The sequence below is a fragment of the Natator depressus genome, chromosome 6 (genome assembly GCF_965152275.1).
Source record: "Natator depressus isolate rNatDep1 chromosome 6, rNatDep2.hap1, whole genome shotgun sequence".
Taxonomy (NCBI): Eukaryota; Metazoa; Chordata; order Testudines; family Cheloniidae; genus Natator; species Natator depressus.
The window spans coordinates 60,023,121-60,036,574 of record NC_134239.1 but is presented as its reverse complement, the minus strand read 5'-3'; the positions used below and the strand labels follow the sequence as shown (position 1 = coordinate 60,036,574).

Below are 13,454 nucleotides of genomic sequence, written 5' to 3'. Positions count from 1 at the left end.
ATCAACATGTGGAACTCTTTGTCAGAAGATGTTCTGAAGTCCAAGACTATAACAAGGTCCAAAAAAAGAACTAGATAAGTTCATGGAGGATTGTTCCATCAATGGCTATTAGACAGGATGGGCAGGGATGGAGTCCCTAGCCTCTGTTTGCCAGAAGCTGGGAATGGGCAACAGGGAATGGATCATTTGATGATTACCTGTGCTGTTCATTCCCTCTGGGGTACCTGGCACTGGCCACTGTCGGAAGACAGGATACTGGGCTAGATGGACCTTTGGTCTGACCCAGTATGGCTGTTCTTATGCTGCACCAGTCACCATGGTATCAAAACACATAGCTATTTAATTGTTAATCATTTTAGCAGAAATATCAAGGTAACTTGTTTATCCCACTATTCCAAACTACCTCCTCTGTTCCTCTAAGTGTCAAAAGCCCCAACTACCCTCTTGCTCTGCTTCTACTTCACCCCTGAAAACTTACAGTATTCAGTTACATGTCAAGAGAAAAATCTGCAAGATATTAAAAACTGTATGTGTTGGGGCAGGGTAAAGAAATTGAACTTAATATTGAAATAAACAACACGGCAGGGAACTGCATTGATTAACTGTTTCAATATAGAAAATAAATTATCTAAATACCTCAATTTTTAAAATTTAAATGAAGCTGCCTCATAATTTCCAGTCTGCTACACCAGAGCACTAAAGAATCCAAGGCCCTTTCTACAGAATGTAGGCCCATATTACTGCAGAGTATATAGGGCACTGGAAGGTTAACAGGTCCTGTGACTCCCAGAATGACCTCTGGCAGAGCTGGTGAGAGATTGACAGCTAAGCTGCCATCTTGGGGAAGTTTCAAATTGCTCTCTCCCCTCCCCACTTCCATTCCTCTCCACAAACACTAAGGTAGAATCATTAAAACCAGTTTAGAGGAGGCAATGGTACATACTGGCAAAAGACATAAGGCCCCCAAAACCTTCGCTGCTGTTGTTGGAGATGGTGGAATTTGGGGAGCTGCCCCGTGAGTCCGACTCTGCATCAGAGTCATTGGCCAGCTTTAAACTGTTAGGACGTAGTAACTTCTGAGACCTGGAAAAAAAAAAAAGTTCAGCTGTTATTCACACCCCAGTACAGACTCCAGCTGCCATTAAATCCAACAGCAGGGATCTCCCACACTCAGACAGCCTCTAGGACCTATTCCACAGCAGTACGACCAAACTGGGGTTAAATACAGGAAACATGAGGCACAAGTATATCCATGTTTATGTTTCTATTACATGCCAGGAGGGCACATCATAATGTCTCTGTGCTAATAAGAACCCTGAGCTTTTTTTTTTTTTTCCCCTAAATAAGATCACCCATCACTATGGTATCTGAGCGCAATGCCTCTTGATTCACTGAGGCAAGTGTTCATATCCCAATCGTCACTGGAGATTTGCAAGTTCCTGCAACCAATATCTAAGGATGACATCCTAGAACACTTTCAGGAAAACGTCAATAATTGTGTCAGACCCCAGATTTAAACATAAGTCTGCAGTTAGCGTCTGTGCCCAGCCAGGAGGGGCCGCAGCTGCTCATCACCAACTGGAGAGACTATCAGGACATGTCTGGGATGTAGGAGATTCCTGAGGAAAAGAATGCTAAACACCGAAGTACTGGAACTAACAAATTTAACCTCACCACGCCTTTACTGAAGAGCAAGTGATGGGGGAGCCTTACCGATTCCCAGTCAGATCCTGGTTGAATCTTGGGGTGTAGCTCTCCTCCTCTTCTTCATCCTCTTCCTCAGTAGGAAACCCATACTGTGGTTCAAAGTATGGATTATCATACTCTCGTTTCTTCACCATTCCCTCCACGGAGCTCATGCTGCCAGCTGGGCTTTCACTCTCACGACGTTCCAGATTCATCTTGGGGAAGTTTGGTTGCAGCGGCAAAGAGGGAAGGTGATTTGAAAACTCAGCAATCATCTTCTCCTCCATCTCCGCTGAATCTGCTGACTCCTGTGGACCAACCAATTCATCACTTTATCAATGCACACTCCCATAGAACTATAGGATAGAGCAGAGGTGGCCAACCTGTGGCTCCGGAGCCACATGTGGCTCTCTTCAGAAGTTAATATGTGTCTCCTTTTATAGGCACTGACTCCAGGGCTGGAGATACAGGCGCCAACTTTCCAGTGTGCTGGGGGGTGCTCACTGCTCAACCCCTGGCTCTGCCACAGGCCCTGCCCCCACTCCACCCCTTTGGCCCCCTCCCCTGAGCCTGCCATGCCTTCGCTCCTCCCCCCTTGACCCCAGAGCCTCCTGCACGCCACGAAACAGCTGATCAGGAGGTGCTGATCAGCGGGGCTGCCAGTGGGCAGGAGGCGCTGGGAGCAGGGTGGGGGAGCTGATGGTGGGCTGCTGACATATTACTGTGGCTCTTTGGCAATGTACATTGATAAATTCTGGCTCCTTCTCAGGCTGGCCGCCCCTGGGATAGAGGAGAAAAACCTTCTCAGGCCAGGCATTCTGAGGGGGTCTGCATGCCATTCCCACTACCAACTCCTCTAACCTGGGCTTTAAGATCTGCAGTAATGGCGCCTTGATTGCCTTTCTGGAGCTTTATTCCGCTGCCCAACAAATCTTATCATTAAATATTCCCTTTCTTTTAGGCTAATTGCTCTGTATCCCACTATCGCGCGGTAACGGGGATAACTTCCTGCTCTTGTTTTCTCCACTCCCCCGGCAAGTTTGCTCTTTTTCATTTTCATCAGACTATGCAAAAGCAGCTCCTCCCTCAGTCTCTCCCAGGACCTTTGTCATCATTATGTTTTCTCTCCATGGGCAGAGTTGTACCTGCTATTCAGGGGTGGCTGCTCCAGGTCTACAGAAAGCAGCGAAGTTGCCTCCTTAGTTTTATATTCTATTTGCCCAGAGATCCAACTGATTATTAAAGTTTCCTATCGCCCCTCGATGTCTGAGACTCACTGTTTTCTAGAGATCCTCCCAGTTTGTGTCCATGCTCCCCATCCTTGAGAGCATCATTTATACTACCTCATCTCTGAACCTGTAGCCATCACCATCCCAGCATCTCCAGCTCACTGCTAAGCCTGCTTCTGTTCTGTGTGTTTGCCACTTCTCCCACTTAGTGTTCCCCACAAAATCTGATCATATTTAAATTTACAAAGTCTTCTAGACCCCTGTGGTATCCCCACTCACTACAGCCTTAAATGCCAACCCCCTTTGAGGGATTTTTATTTAGCTGGTATTTGTCCAGCAAATACAAGAATATGAGTTACCGATATGGATGAGTCATTAAATTACTACCACTTACAAGTATAAAATAGTATGAACCTTATCATGGGAGTAGTTCATTCAAAATATGCGTATATATTGTGATTCTATATTGGGTGTCTGACTGAAACACATATATACCTTCTTCACTGTCTACCCTCTACCTACTGGCTCCATAATTTTGCCATACCAGCTCTCCCATTCCCCGAACCAACCCCACACAGTGCCAGAGGGGTGAGGGAACTTACTCTCTCAGCTATAAGGCTTGGTGTCTCATTCCTGACCACGGGCTGATAGGGATAGGAAATACAGGACTTGTACTGGAAGGAAACATTTCTGGAGAACATAATTCTGCAAGCAAACTCAGCTTTGTCTATGAAAAGGGTGAAAAATTCATCTACCCAAGTCCATTTAGCAGGAGTCACCCTCATCCCAATCCCATTTGCCTAGACTCCTCCTGGTCCTAGCACCCTGTGCCTGAGCTTGTGTGTGCAATAGTTCTAGTACACACATGATTCACCCCATGGATGACAGTGCTGGGGCTGCTACTGGCTGTAGTGCTGGAACTTGAGCGAGGCTGGTTGTTGTCCTGGGAGCTCTCACTGTCCAGAGCCTGCGCATCCAGATCCCCTGAATATTCCTGGAAGTCATCAAACTCCACCTCACTGGCATCACCCAGGGCTGCATGTGTCAGGGGATCAACATCTGCAAACACACCACCAGGCATTAGAGACTCCTCACTACTCCAGCCTCTTGCCTAATGCACAGTAACAACCTCCCATCTCATTAATGAACAAAAACTGCTCAGTGTTTTATTGTCCACCATGGGAAATGAGTTGGGGTTTCAATAACAGTTTCTTAAGGAAGAAAAACTACTATCCCAACAGAAATTCTTGTTGGCAGCCTCATCAGAAGCCATAGACAATTCTCTCTTCGCTCTCTACTAAAAATGGTTCTTTCTGGTCAGGGCTGATGAGCACTGATTGGGTACTGTGAGGTAGGGGGAAGCTTGCACTACTGGTGCCCATGCTGCACATCTTCTGTGGATAGAGCACTTTAGTTTCCTGGGTTGTTAAACTAGCTCCTGTCACCAATACTACGTTCAGTTCATTCCTCTCTCCTAAAGATCTTTTGGAGAGTGATGCTTACAGAAAGGAGAAAGTTTCTTCCTCCGACTGTCCCAGGCTGCAGCAGAATAGGCTGAGAGTCTCTCTTCTACATAAGAGCAGACCATAATCTACCTGCCTCTCACTCTGAATGAAAGACTCAGAAGAGGCAACTTTCTCAAAGTGCAGGTGAATGAGGATGGAAGGTCCATACAGGCCCAATGAAAGTGCAGCTTAGGAAGTTAATTACTCACTTGGGGTATCACCATTAATGTTACATTTCATCATCTCGCTGACAAAGTCACCAAGGGAGGAGTAGGAAGAACTTGAGTCGTCATAATCCACGCTGTCACTACCACTAGGATGAGAGAGAGAGATGAGAGGCAGCCAAACAGCAACACAGGAACTGGATGCTACAAGGTATGGATCATCAGCACTGCTTTATGGCCTTTCCAAGGCTCATGCTGCACTGATCCTTCTGAAAGAGTCATAGCAGCTTGGCTGGCCACAAGCCGGAGGTGGAGGCAAATTTTTAAGAGACCACACTGAGACACTTTGCACCTCAGAGTAGCACCCTGGAATCCTCATATTCACCACTGTCATATAATTATGCTTTGTACAAAGTATGCCTTGTGAGGTATCGTCTTAAAATTCTTGATCTGTTGAACATTAATATCCTGTTGGATTGTATGTGCTATCATTATATGTGAAGTTATGAAGCATTGCTATATGTGTTACTGAAATATACAGTGAGGTGGGGAGATGCCCACAGCCAATCTTTCAATTGCTACAAAGGAGTTGCCAGATGTGCTGATGGCCCTTTAAAAGGGAATCCACTCTCTCAATGGCCATCCCAGAGAGAGCACGTATGCAATGGAGACTGCTTGACCAATGGGGACTGCCTGATCTCCATGTCACAGCAAAGAACTTTCCAGCAAGCTGGAAGAAAATATAAAAGAAGGGAAGTAACATCATCACTTGGCCTCTCTCCCCCCATGCTCCCAACTCAACATCAACATCTGGAAGACAAAAACTGAACTGGGGAAGGGTGGTCTGAGCCTGTGTAATGAGGAACTGTAACCTGCTTGTGCCATCTGTCATGGTAAGATACTGCTTGATTCAAATCCTGCAAAATTTGTAGTATTTAGATTGCAAATTTATTTTTATTTCTTAAGTAACCAACTTTGATCTCTAAGCTTGCTACGTATAATCACTTAAAAATCCCTATCTTTCTGCAGTTAATAAATCTGTTTTATATTTTTCCTAAAACAGTGTGTTTTGGTTGAAGTGCTTGGGACATCTAGTGTGTGTCCATTCCACATTGAGAGAGTGGCAAACTACTTAATGAACTTGCACTGCCTAACGGGGCCTTGATCAGTGAAGACAGTACAGTTTGGGGTGTAGAGATGGAGGGAATTGGCTGGAGCCTCTCTATTGATGGTTCATGAGTGGCTAGGAGATCACTCAGTGTAACTTAATTGTGTGTGTCCCTGCCTGTGGATTCTGTGTAAGTGCAGTATGTATCAGAGGTTCGTAGCTTGACATCAGCATCACCGTGTGAGAGACAACCAAGGTTGGTGGGTTTGGGGTCTCAGCAGTCCCACAGTCCAGGATGCACTCCTGGGACCCCTTCACAAGCACATTTAACAATTCTGGGATAGGTGAAGAGAAGATGTGAAGAGCAACTCACTGGCCCTCATCAAAGTGCAGTGAACTGAGCACTTGTAGCCATGGAGGAGTGTTTGAGCTTTCAGGAGAGAGGAGGGGAAAGCATAAGGGAATCAGAAAGCACAAAGCCCTTCCTTGCTAGGCTAATAACAGACTACTCCCGTTAATGTGCTTGGTGCTGCACAGAACGTAGAGAACAGACAAGGTCCTGCTCTGAAGAGTTTGCAAGCTGAGAGACAAACAAAAAACAACAGAGCAGAGACACAGCTTTGGGGGCTGGGATAGAATCACCACTCAGAAGGGCTGCAGCTATTTATGTTTTACTAAATTCATGAATAGTTCTTCCTAAGCGGTAGATTAGCATTGAGAGGCTTCATGTAGCTTTGTGTTTTGAGGAGGGATTTGAAAGAAAGGAGGGATACTTGTTGCAATAAGGGAGGAAGGACAATCCATGAGCAAGGGGCAGCATGGAAGAAAGCAAAGAGAGGAGCATGGCAAAAGGGAGCATAGAAATCCAAGTGGACCAAAGGGAGTAGGACGAATCATAGGCAAAGGCAGAGTGATGCTAAAAAAAAAAAAAGCTTGAGGATTAAGAGTTTATGAAAGCCAAGGAAGGGAATCGGAGGCAGCTGTGACACAGTCAGAGCAGTGAAGAAAAATTACTTTAGCAGCAGTGCGTTTTATAGACTGAAGAAACAAGGTGGGAGTCTTTGAGGTCAGAGAAACAGGTTGCAATGGCAAAGGAAGAGATGACCAGAACATTTACAATGACCTTTAGTTAGTAACTGAATAGTGTCATGTTCCCCACCAACCTGTCATCAGTAGGTTCAGAATCCGTTTCCTTCTCTATGGGGACACTCAATGCCTCAGCCAGCTGCGAATTGCTATCATAAACACGGTAGTGGATTGGTTGAAGCTGGTGAGCATACCATTTTGGTTTGTCACCAATCAGGGCTGGGTCGAACATGTCTGCAAAGAAAAAAAAACAGGAAAAAGGAGAGTTAAATGAACTTCGTTATTTGTATTATGGCAACACAGAGAGGCCCTGATTAAATGAGGCCTCATTGTGCTAGGCACTATAAAACCACATAGGAACAGAGAGTCCCTGTCCTGAGGAGCTTACAGAGTGCAGACAGACAAGACACAAATAGGTGAAACAAACAACAGAGGGAGGATAACAATGACAATAATTCAACAGAAACCCACAACCAACTGGGACAAGGAGGTTTCAGTTCAAGACTCATTTCAAGGACCCTTACTGGAAAAGAAGGTCCCTTCCACAGCAAGAATAGGCTCCATTGCTGGAACGGTGTGTTGACTAGCCAACTTCTTTCCCAGTAGTGTCTTCATATTAGAAGCTTCTGAATTAGAGAGGGTGAGGGGAAAGGCAGGACCAGGACTTACTGTTGTGGATCCTTTGAAAAGCATAGTTAGTTGGGTTGAGAGACCACTCTCCGAAGTATTCCACTGCTTGTGTCCTAGACAGCTTGTCTGCGAAAGCTGTCTGCTTTGGCCTAGACGCAAGAAAAGAATTGGCCTGAAAGGCCACCACAGGTCGGGGGAAGAGGCGAAGGGTGCGGGTGTGCATCTGGAAACCCTGCAAAACGTTTGGTGAGTTGAAGAATCTCACCATAGCAACCCTAAGAAGAAAATAGACGGTAATATGTCAGATGCAGACATGGAACCTCAAAGGGGAGGGGGGACACACAGGGCCTTTAAATGTTACACAACAGGCAACATTTCCACGCAGGAGTGTTTCCCAAAGGGAAGGGTGATACAAGATAGGAATGGGAAGTGTGACTCTCACTGGGAAAAGGGGTTTTCTCGAGAAACTGCTTTGGTTTAACTTTCCTTTCCCTCACAGCAGGTGCTTTGTAAACCCAACTCACACAAGGCTTGTCAGCCCAACCAACTGCTTCTGGCAAAGAAGCCCCTTCATGATTGATCATCCCTTATACCAGCCAGTAGAGTTGCTAATAAGACGACAGGTTTCTGGGGATTACATTTCTTACAGTGAATATGACTGGTGGAAAGCCCGACCGTTCTCCTTTCACTACAACCTGTTTTCTCTCCTTTAGCCAGTTCCTTACCCACCTTACAATTCTTGAACTAATCCCCACCTCTCCAATCACTAGTAATTTCCCATGTGGCACCATGTCAAATGCTTTACTGAAGTCCAGATGGGTTAGATCTACTGCATTTCTCTTATCTAAAAAATCAGTTATCTAAACAAAAGAAAGATATCAGATTAGTCTCACATGATCTACCTTTGGTAAACCCATGCTGCAATTGATCCTATTTTAACACCTTTAATTATTCTTTCCATCCAAATTTGTTCTAAAGCCTTGCATATTATTGAGGTCAGATTAATGGGTCTGAAGTTGCCTTGATCACTTTATTTCATTTTCTTAAATATAGATAGGACATTTGCTATTCTGCTGCCATATCGTACCACCCCCATCTCATAGATTTATTAAAAATCCTTGCTACCAGACTAGTAATTTCATGTTCTTTCAATGTTCTGGGAGTGAGACTATCCAGTCCCCTCATCTTGAGCCATTTGAGTTTTGCTTCCCCTTTGGACATGGTAATTTCCATTTCTATACATTCATTCTCATTAGCTTTCCTGCCTTTGCTGCCATGTTCTGCATCATCATCAGTGAGCCCCTGACACAAACTTCATGGTAACCACTGCCTTAACATGTTTATTTGAAGATAATTTTTTTTATAGCTAACATTCAGTGTTTATCTGAAGGACAGAGATACAGACTGGCTTACAACATGGCACCCTCAGCAAGCCCTGCACTTCCTTCTCAAATGTGAACCCTATGGAGGTTCGGTATGTAGGTGCCTGGTCAGCCTCACCTGGTGGCCACATCCACAGAGTCCACATCATTGCCATAGATCAGGGGGTTGAATTCCGTGGAAGGGGTGGACTGTAGGCCATTCTGAGGTCTTCCCATGAGCAGTGGGATCTCCTGTCCCTCATGGAACTTCTCTAGGTTAAGAATGGGCTGGGTATTCAGACTCATGCTGGCCAAGGCCTGAGAAGCAACAGGTCATATGCACAGTCAGCAAGAAACCATTATTCAGGCAAGAATATAAAGAGTAGAGCTGACTTGACCCCTAAGCAATCACAGCCCTTGTGCCAGGTTCTAGTGCACTCTCAGGAATATGTCTACACCATTCTCTGCCCCCAACTCAGCCAAGAAAAAAATCCCTGTGTTGGGTTCCTGACCCTGCATTTGCTGGATTGCCCCATCAACCTCCTCACTGATGACACAGTCCTGGGAACAGCACACAGTGTCAGATTTCTGAATCGTTGATAAAAGTAAAAACAGATGCTTCCAATAGTCCAAAACCTGCCAGGTTCAGGGCATGCAGCATTCTGGATCCAGCAGCTTGTTGGAGATTTATTCCTATCTCCAGTAGTCAGAAATACACTCCTTGGACCCAATCAGTATCTTGGCTGTTAGCCATAAACCCAGGACATAAACCTGCAATTCTCAGTTTCTCACCTGGGTGAACTCTGTGCCTTTCTATAGAAATAGCATTATCCCAAGCCCTGATAGCATCATCTTGAAAGTGCACTTGAAGTAGTAAAGGTCTAACTTCCTAGTCTTACAACCAGATTGGTCCCAAATCTCCCCCATTTCTCTTCCTGTTCCTTGAGTCTCCTCCTCTAGCCTCCCTTTCAAAAGTCAATAAGTAAAGCACAAAAGAAGAATAAAAATCATGGAAAGTTGAGGGGAAAAAGAGTAAAATAAAGAACCTTATTGTCAGGCGTGAGCAGCTGTTGCTGAGTGATTGCAGTCATGCTAGCCAGACACTGGAGGCAAGATGGAAGATCACATGACAACATCAGTGGCCAATCAGAGCCAAGACGAACACATTACCACAGACAGATGGAGAAAAAAAAAAACTATTACTACCAAATATCACAGATGAGAAAGGAAATAAAAGGGACCACAAATCAGTGCAATTCCTGAAAGAAGCCAGCATGCTCCATCATCCCTCATCTGCTCCCCACTAGACCCTCCTTCTTCCCAGAAAGTGATAACATTCCAGTCCCATGGTTGTGAACAGAGATTTTTCCAATGAGACTTAAAAATCCAAGGTCCTTGCTGCTCTGCATGGATATTAATGACCAGATGGCATTCTATGTAAGGGTTAGGTGTTAACCTAAGTGTCACTGGCCAAAGTTTCTCCTTTCCACATTGCTGTGCGCCAGCAGGTAGTCAGCCTTCTCCCTCCCCCGGCAGTGGTAAGGTATGTTCTGAACTTAGTTGATTGCTTTGGAATCCTTGGACAGAAGTTGCCAAAGGAATATCACTTTTTGTTCTACTAATGTTCAACCTCTCCCCAATGTTTGGGAGTTTTGCTGAACAGCCCTTAAACAGTAGGGAAAAACAGGTTTTGGGGTAGCAAGTGTAGTTTCCACTGCAGGATCATTTTCTGGTGAAAGCAACAGGGCATCTGGGATCCTACAAAAGGTTATACAAATTGCTCTATAGAGGCAGAAATAGCAGCCCTCACCAACACACTTTACCTTTAGGTAGTGCATGCAGTGTACAGAAGGAGAAATATAGAAATAAAGAGAGAAAATCTGCTTGACAGGATCAGCCAACCCTGTCCCAAGCTGATTAATGGCTTAACGGGACCTGAGAGGAGGCATTGGGACCTCATTTATGGAAAGAGGGAAAAGATTATTTGAGAGAGAGAGAGAGAGAGAGGGAGAGAGGGGTCAAGTCCAGGGAGAGGCCTGGAGCATTTACGTGGGTGAAAACAAGATGTGGGGTACTAACTAGACCCCAAACTGCAGCAAGAGATAGAGACTGGCTGCAAAACCCTAAAGCATATCTCAAAGGGTCCCTCAGCTGGCCAAGTATACTCACTGAAGCTGTAAAGTTCCCAGGGATTTCTCTTTTGCCCCACCCACTCACTACTCCAGGGGTCAGCAACCTTTCAGAAGTGGTGTGCCAAGTCTTCATTTATTCACTCTAATTTAAGGTTTCGCGTGCCAGTAATAATAATCCATGCGATCCATGCTGAGCTGCACCCCCTCTTGGCCCTGTCTGCACCCCTCACTGCCCCAGGTTGGGGCCAGAGGGTCACAGCTGGGGGCAACTGCAGAGCCCCGGGCCGGTGGCTGGGACCCCAGGTCGGCAGCAGAGCCCCCTGGACCAGTGACCATGACCGATAGTGGACTGAGCGGGGCCCGTGGCCAGTACCCCAGGCTGGCAGCGGAGCCCCTGGGACCAGTGGCCAGGACCCGGGGACAGCAGCAGGCTGAGCGGGGCCGGTGGCCGGAACCCTGGCTGGCAGCGGAGCCTCCGGGACCAGTGGCCAAGACCTGGGCAGTGAGAGTGCCACTGAAAATCAACTTGCATGCTGCCTTTGGCACGCTTGCCATAGGTTGCCTACCCCTGCACTACTCTAAAGGAGAGAAGAAGTGAGCTGTTTCTGAAAACTCTGTCTATGGCTACTGCAAAGAAAAACCAGCAGGGCACAATTTCGGAGCCCAGGTCAACTGACTCCGGCTTGGGTTGCAAGGCTAAAAACAACAGTGTAGATTGGGGTCTGCAACCGTTCAGAAGTGGTGTCCCGAGTCTTCATTTATTCACTTTAATTTAAGGTTTCGCGTGCCAGTAATACATTTTAACATTTTTAGAAGGTCTCTCGCTATAAGTCTACATATTATATAAGTAAACTATTGTCGTATGTAAAGTAAACAAGGTTTTCAAAACGTTTAAGAAGCTTCATTTAAAATTAAATTAAAATGCTGACCTTACACCGCCGGCCTGCTCAGCCCGCTGCCAGCCTGGGGTTCCGTGCACCTTGGCCGGCAGCAGGCTGAGCGGGACCTGCAGCCGGGACCCCGGCTAGCAAGGGGCTGGCAACCAGAACCCCAGACCGGCAGCGGGCTGAGCGGGGCCAGCGGCGGGGACTCCAGACTGGCAGTGGGCTGAGTGGCTCAGCCCGCTGCAGGTCTGGGGTACAGTCCGCCAGCTCTCGCCAGCCAGGGTTCCAGCTGCCAGCCCCACTCAGGCCACTGCTGGTCTGGGAACCTGGCCCTGCCCACATAGAGTGGGTACCTACCTTCTCCCTGGTTCTAGCCCATTCTCTTCCTCTGTCTCTACACTGAGCTGAGGGTGGGAGTGCACTGAGCACAAGGCTGGGGGTTTGGGTGCAGGGTCTAGCCAGGAGCTAGAATGAGGGAGGGGGTTCAGGGTTGGGGCAAGAGGTTTGGGTGTGGAGTGCTTACCTAGGCAGCTCCCATTTGGTGCGAGGGGTGCAGGTGGGAATGTGGGAGGGTGCAGGAGCTCCTGTTTGGTGCTCAGGGTGGGGGTGGGAATGTGGGGGGTGCAAGAGTCAGGGCATGGGGTGGGGGGGGCTGGGTATGTTTGGGGGGTACTGGAGTCAGGGCTGGGGTCATGGGGGGGTGTAGGGGTCAGGGCAGAGGGCCGGGTGTGTGGAGGGGGCAAGGCAGAGGTTGGGGGTGTGGGCTGGGGTCATGGGTGTGCTCCCAGCCCCCTGCCCAGAGTGGCTCACAGCAGGGGGCTGCAGGGGATATGCCCTGATTCCACTCCCCTTCCCCAAGGCCTCGTCCCCACCTCTTCTCCGCCTCCTCCCTGGAGCAGCGAGCATGCCACTTCTCCCCCTCCCGCGCAAGGGCCATCAGCTCATCAGCGGCAGGGAGAGGAGGAGGGGCAGGAACGCAGCATGCTGGGGAAAGAGGCGGGGGAGGGGGGAGCTTGCCTGCCCTGCAGCAGCAGCCGGCAGGACCAAGCTTCTTCATCCTGCCTGGGGGGCAGAGAAGAGCGGGCCGGGGCGAGCAGGATTTTTAATGGCACGATGCTGCCTGCCGGGGTCCGGGCCTGGGTTCGGCAGTGGGCTGAGTGTGGCCAGCGGCTGGGACCCAGCAGGCAGCAGCATACCATTAAAAATCAGCTCACGTGCCGTCTTTGGCACGCATGCCATAGGTTGCCGACCCCTGGTGTAGATACTCTCATTCAGGCTGGAGCCCAGGGTCTAAAACCCAGAGAGGTGGGAGGATCTTGGATCCCAGGCTCTAGCCCAAGTGGGAACATCTACATTGCTATTTTTAGCCTGGCAGCACAAGCCCCTTGAGGTCAAGTCTACTGACTAGGATTCTGAGACTCAGTGCTGAAGGTTTTTCTTTGCCGTGTACACACCCCCTTAAGCAATTGTTATTACATCAGAACATTAGAATGACCACACTGGGTCAGACCAATGGTCCATTTAGCCCAGTATCCTGTCTTCCAATAGTGGCCAGTGCCAGTTGCTTCAAAGGGAATGAACAGAGTAGGGCAAGCATCAAGTGAACCATCCCATTCTCCAGTCCCAGCATCTGATAGTCAGAGACTAGGGACACCCAGAGCACAGGGTT

General features: G+C 47.7%; 1 protein-coding gene across 36 annotated transcripts in view; it reads right to left on the bottom strand.

Moving 5' to 3' along the window:
* MADD (MAP kinase activating death domain) overlaps nt 1-13,454 on the bottom strand; it is a 124,092-nt gene that overhangs the window by 76,536 nt on the left and 34,102 nt on the right. For 19 of the 36 annotated variants that reach the window (XM_074955419.1, XM_074955453.1, XM_074955425.1 and 16 more), the window contains exons 8-15: nt 9,816-9,872; nt 8,909-9,087; nt 7,448-7,683; nt 6,856-7,012; nt 4,630-4,733; nt 3,781-3,974; nt 1,714-1,994; nt 944-1,083 (exon numbers count right to left, since the gene is read on the bottom strand). In XM_074955419.1, coding sequence (XP_074811520.1) covers nt 944-1,083; nt 1,714-1,994; nt 3,781-3,974; nt 4,630-4,733; nt 6,856-7,012; nt 7,448-7,683; nt 8,909-9,087; nt 9,816-9,872 — 1,348 coding nt within the window. The remainder of the gene's footprint in view (nt 1-943; nt 1,084-1,713; nt 1,995-3,780; nt 3,975-4,629; nt 4,734-6,855; nt 7,013-7,447; nt 7,684-8,908; nt 9,088-9,815; nt 9,873-13,454) is intronic. The other 17 variants (XM_074955437.1, XM_074955424.1, XM_074955429.1 and 14 more) reach the window with 2 other exon arrangements.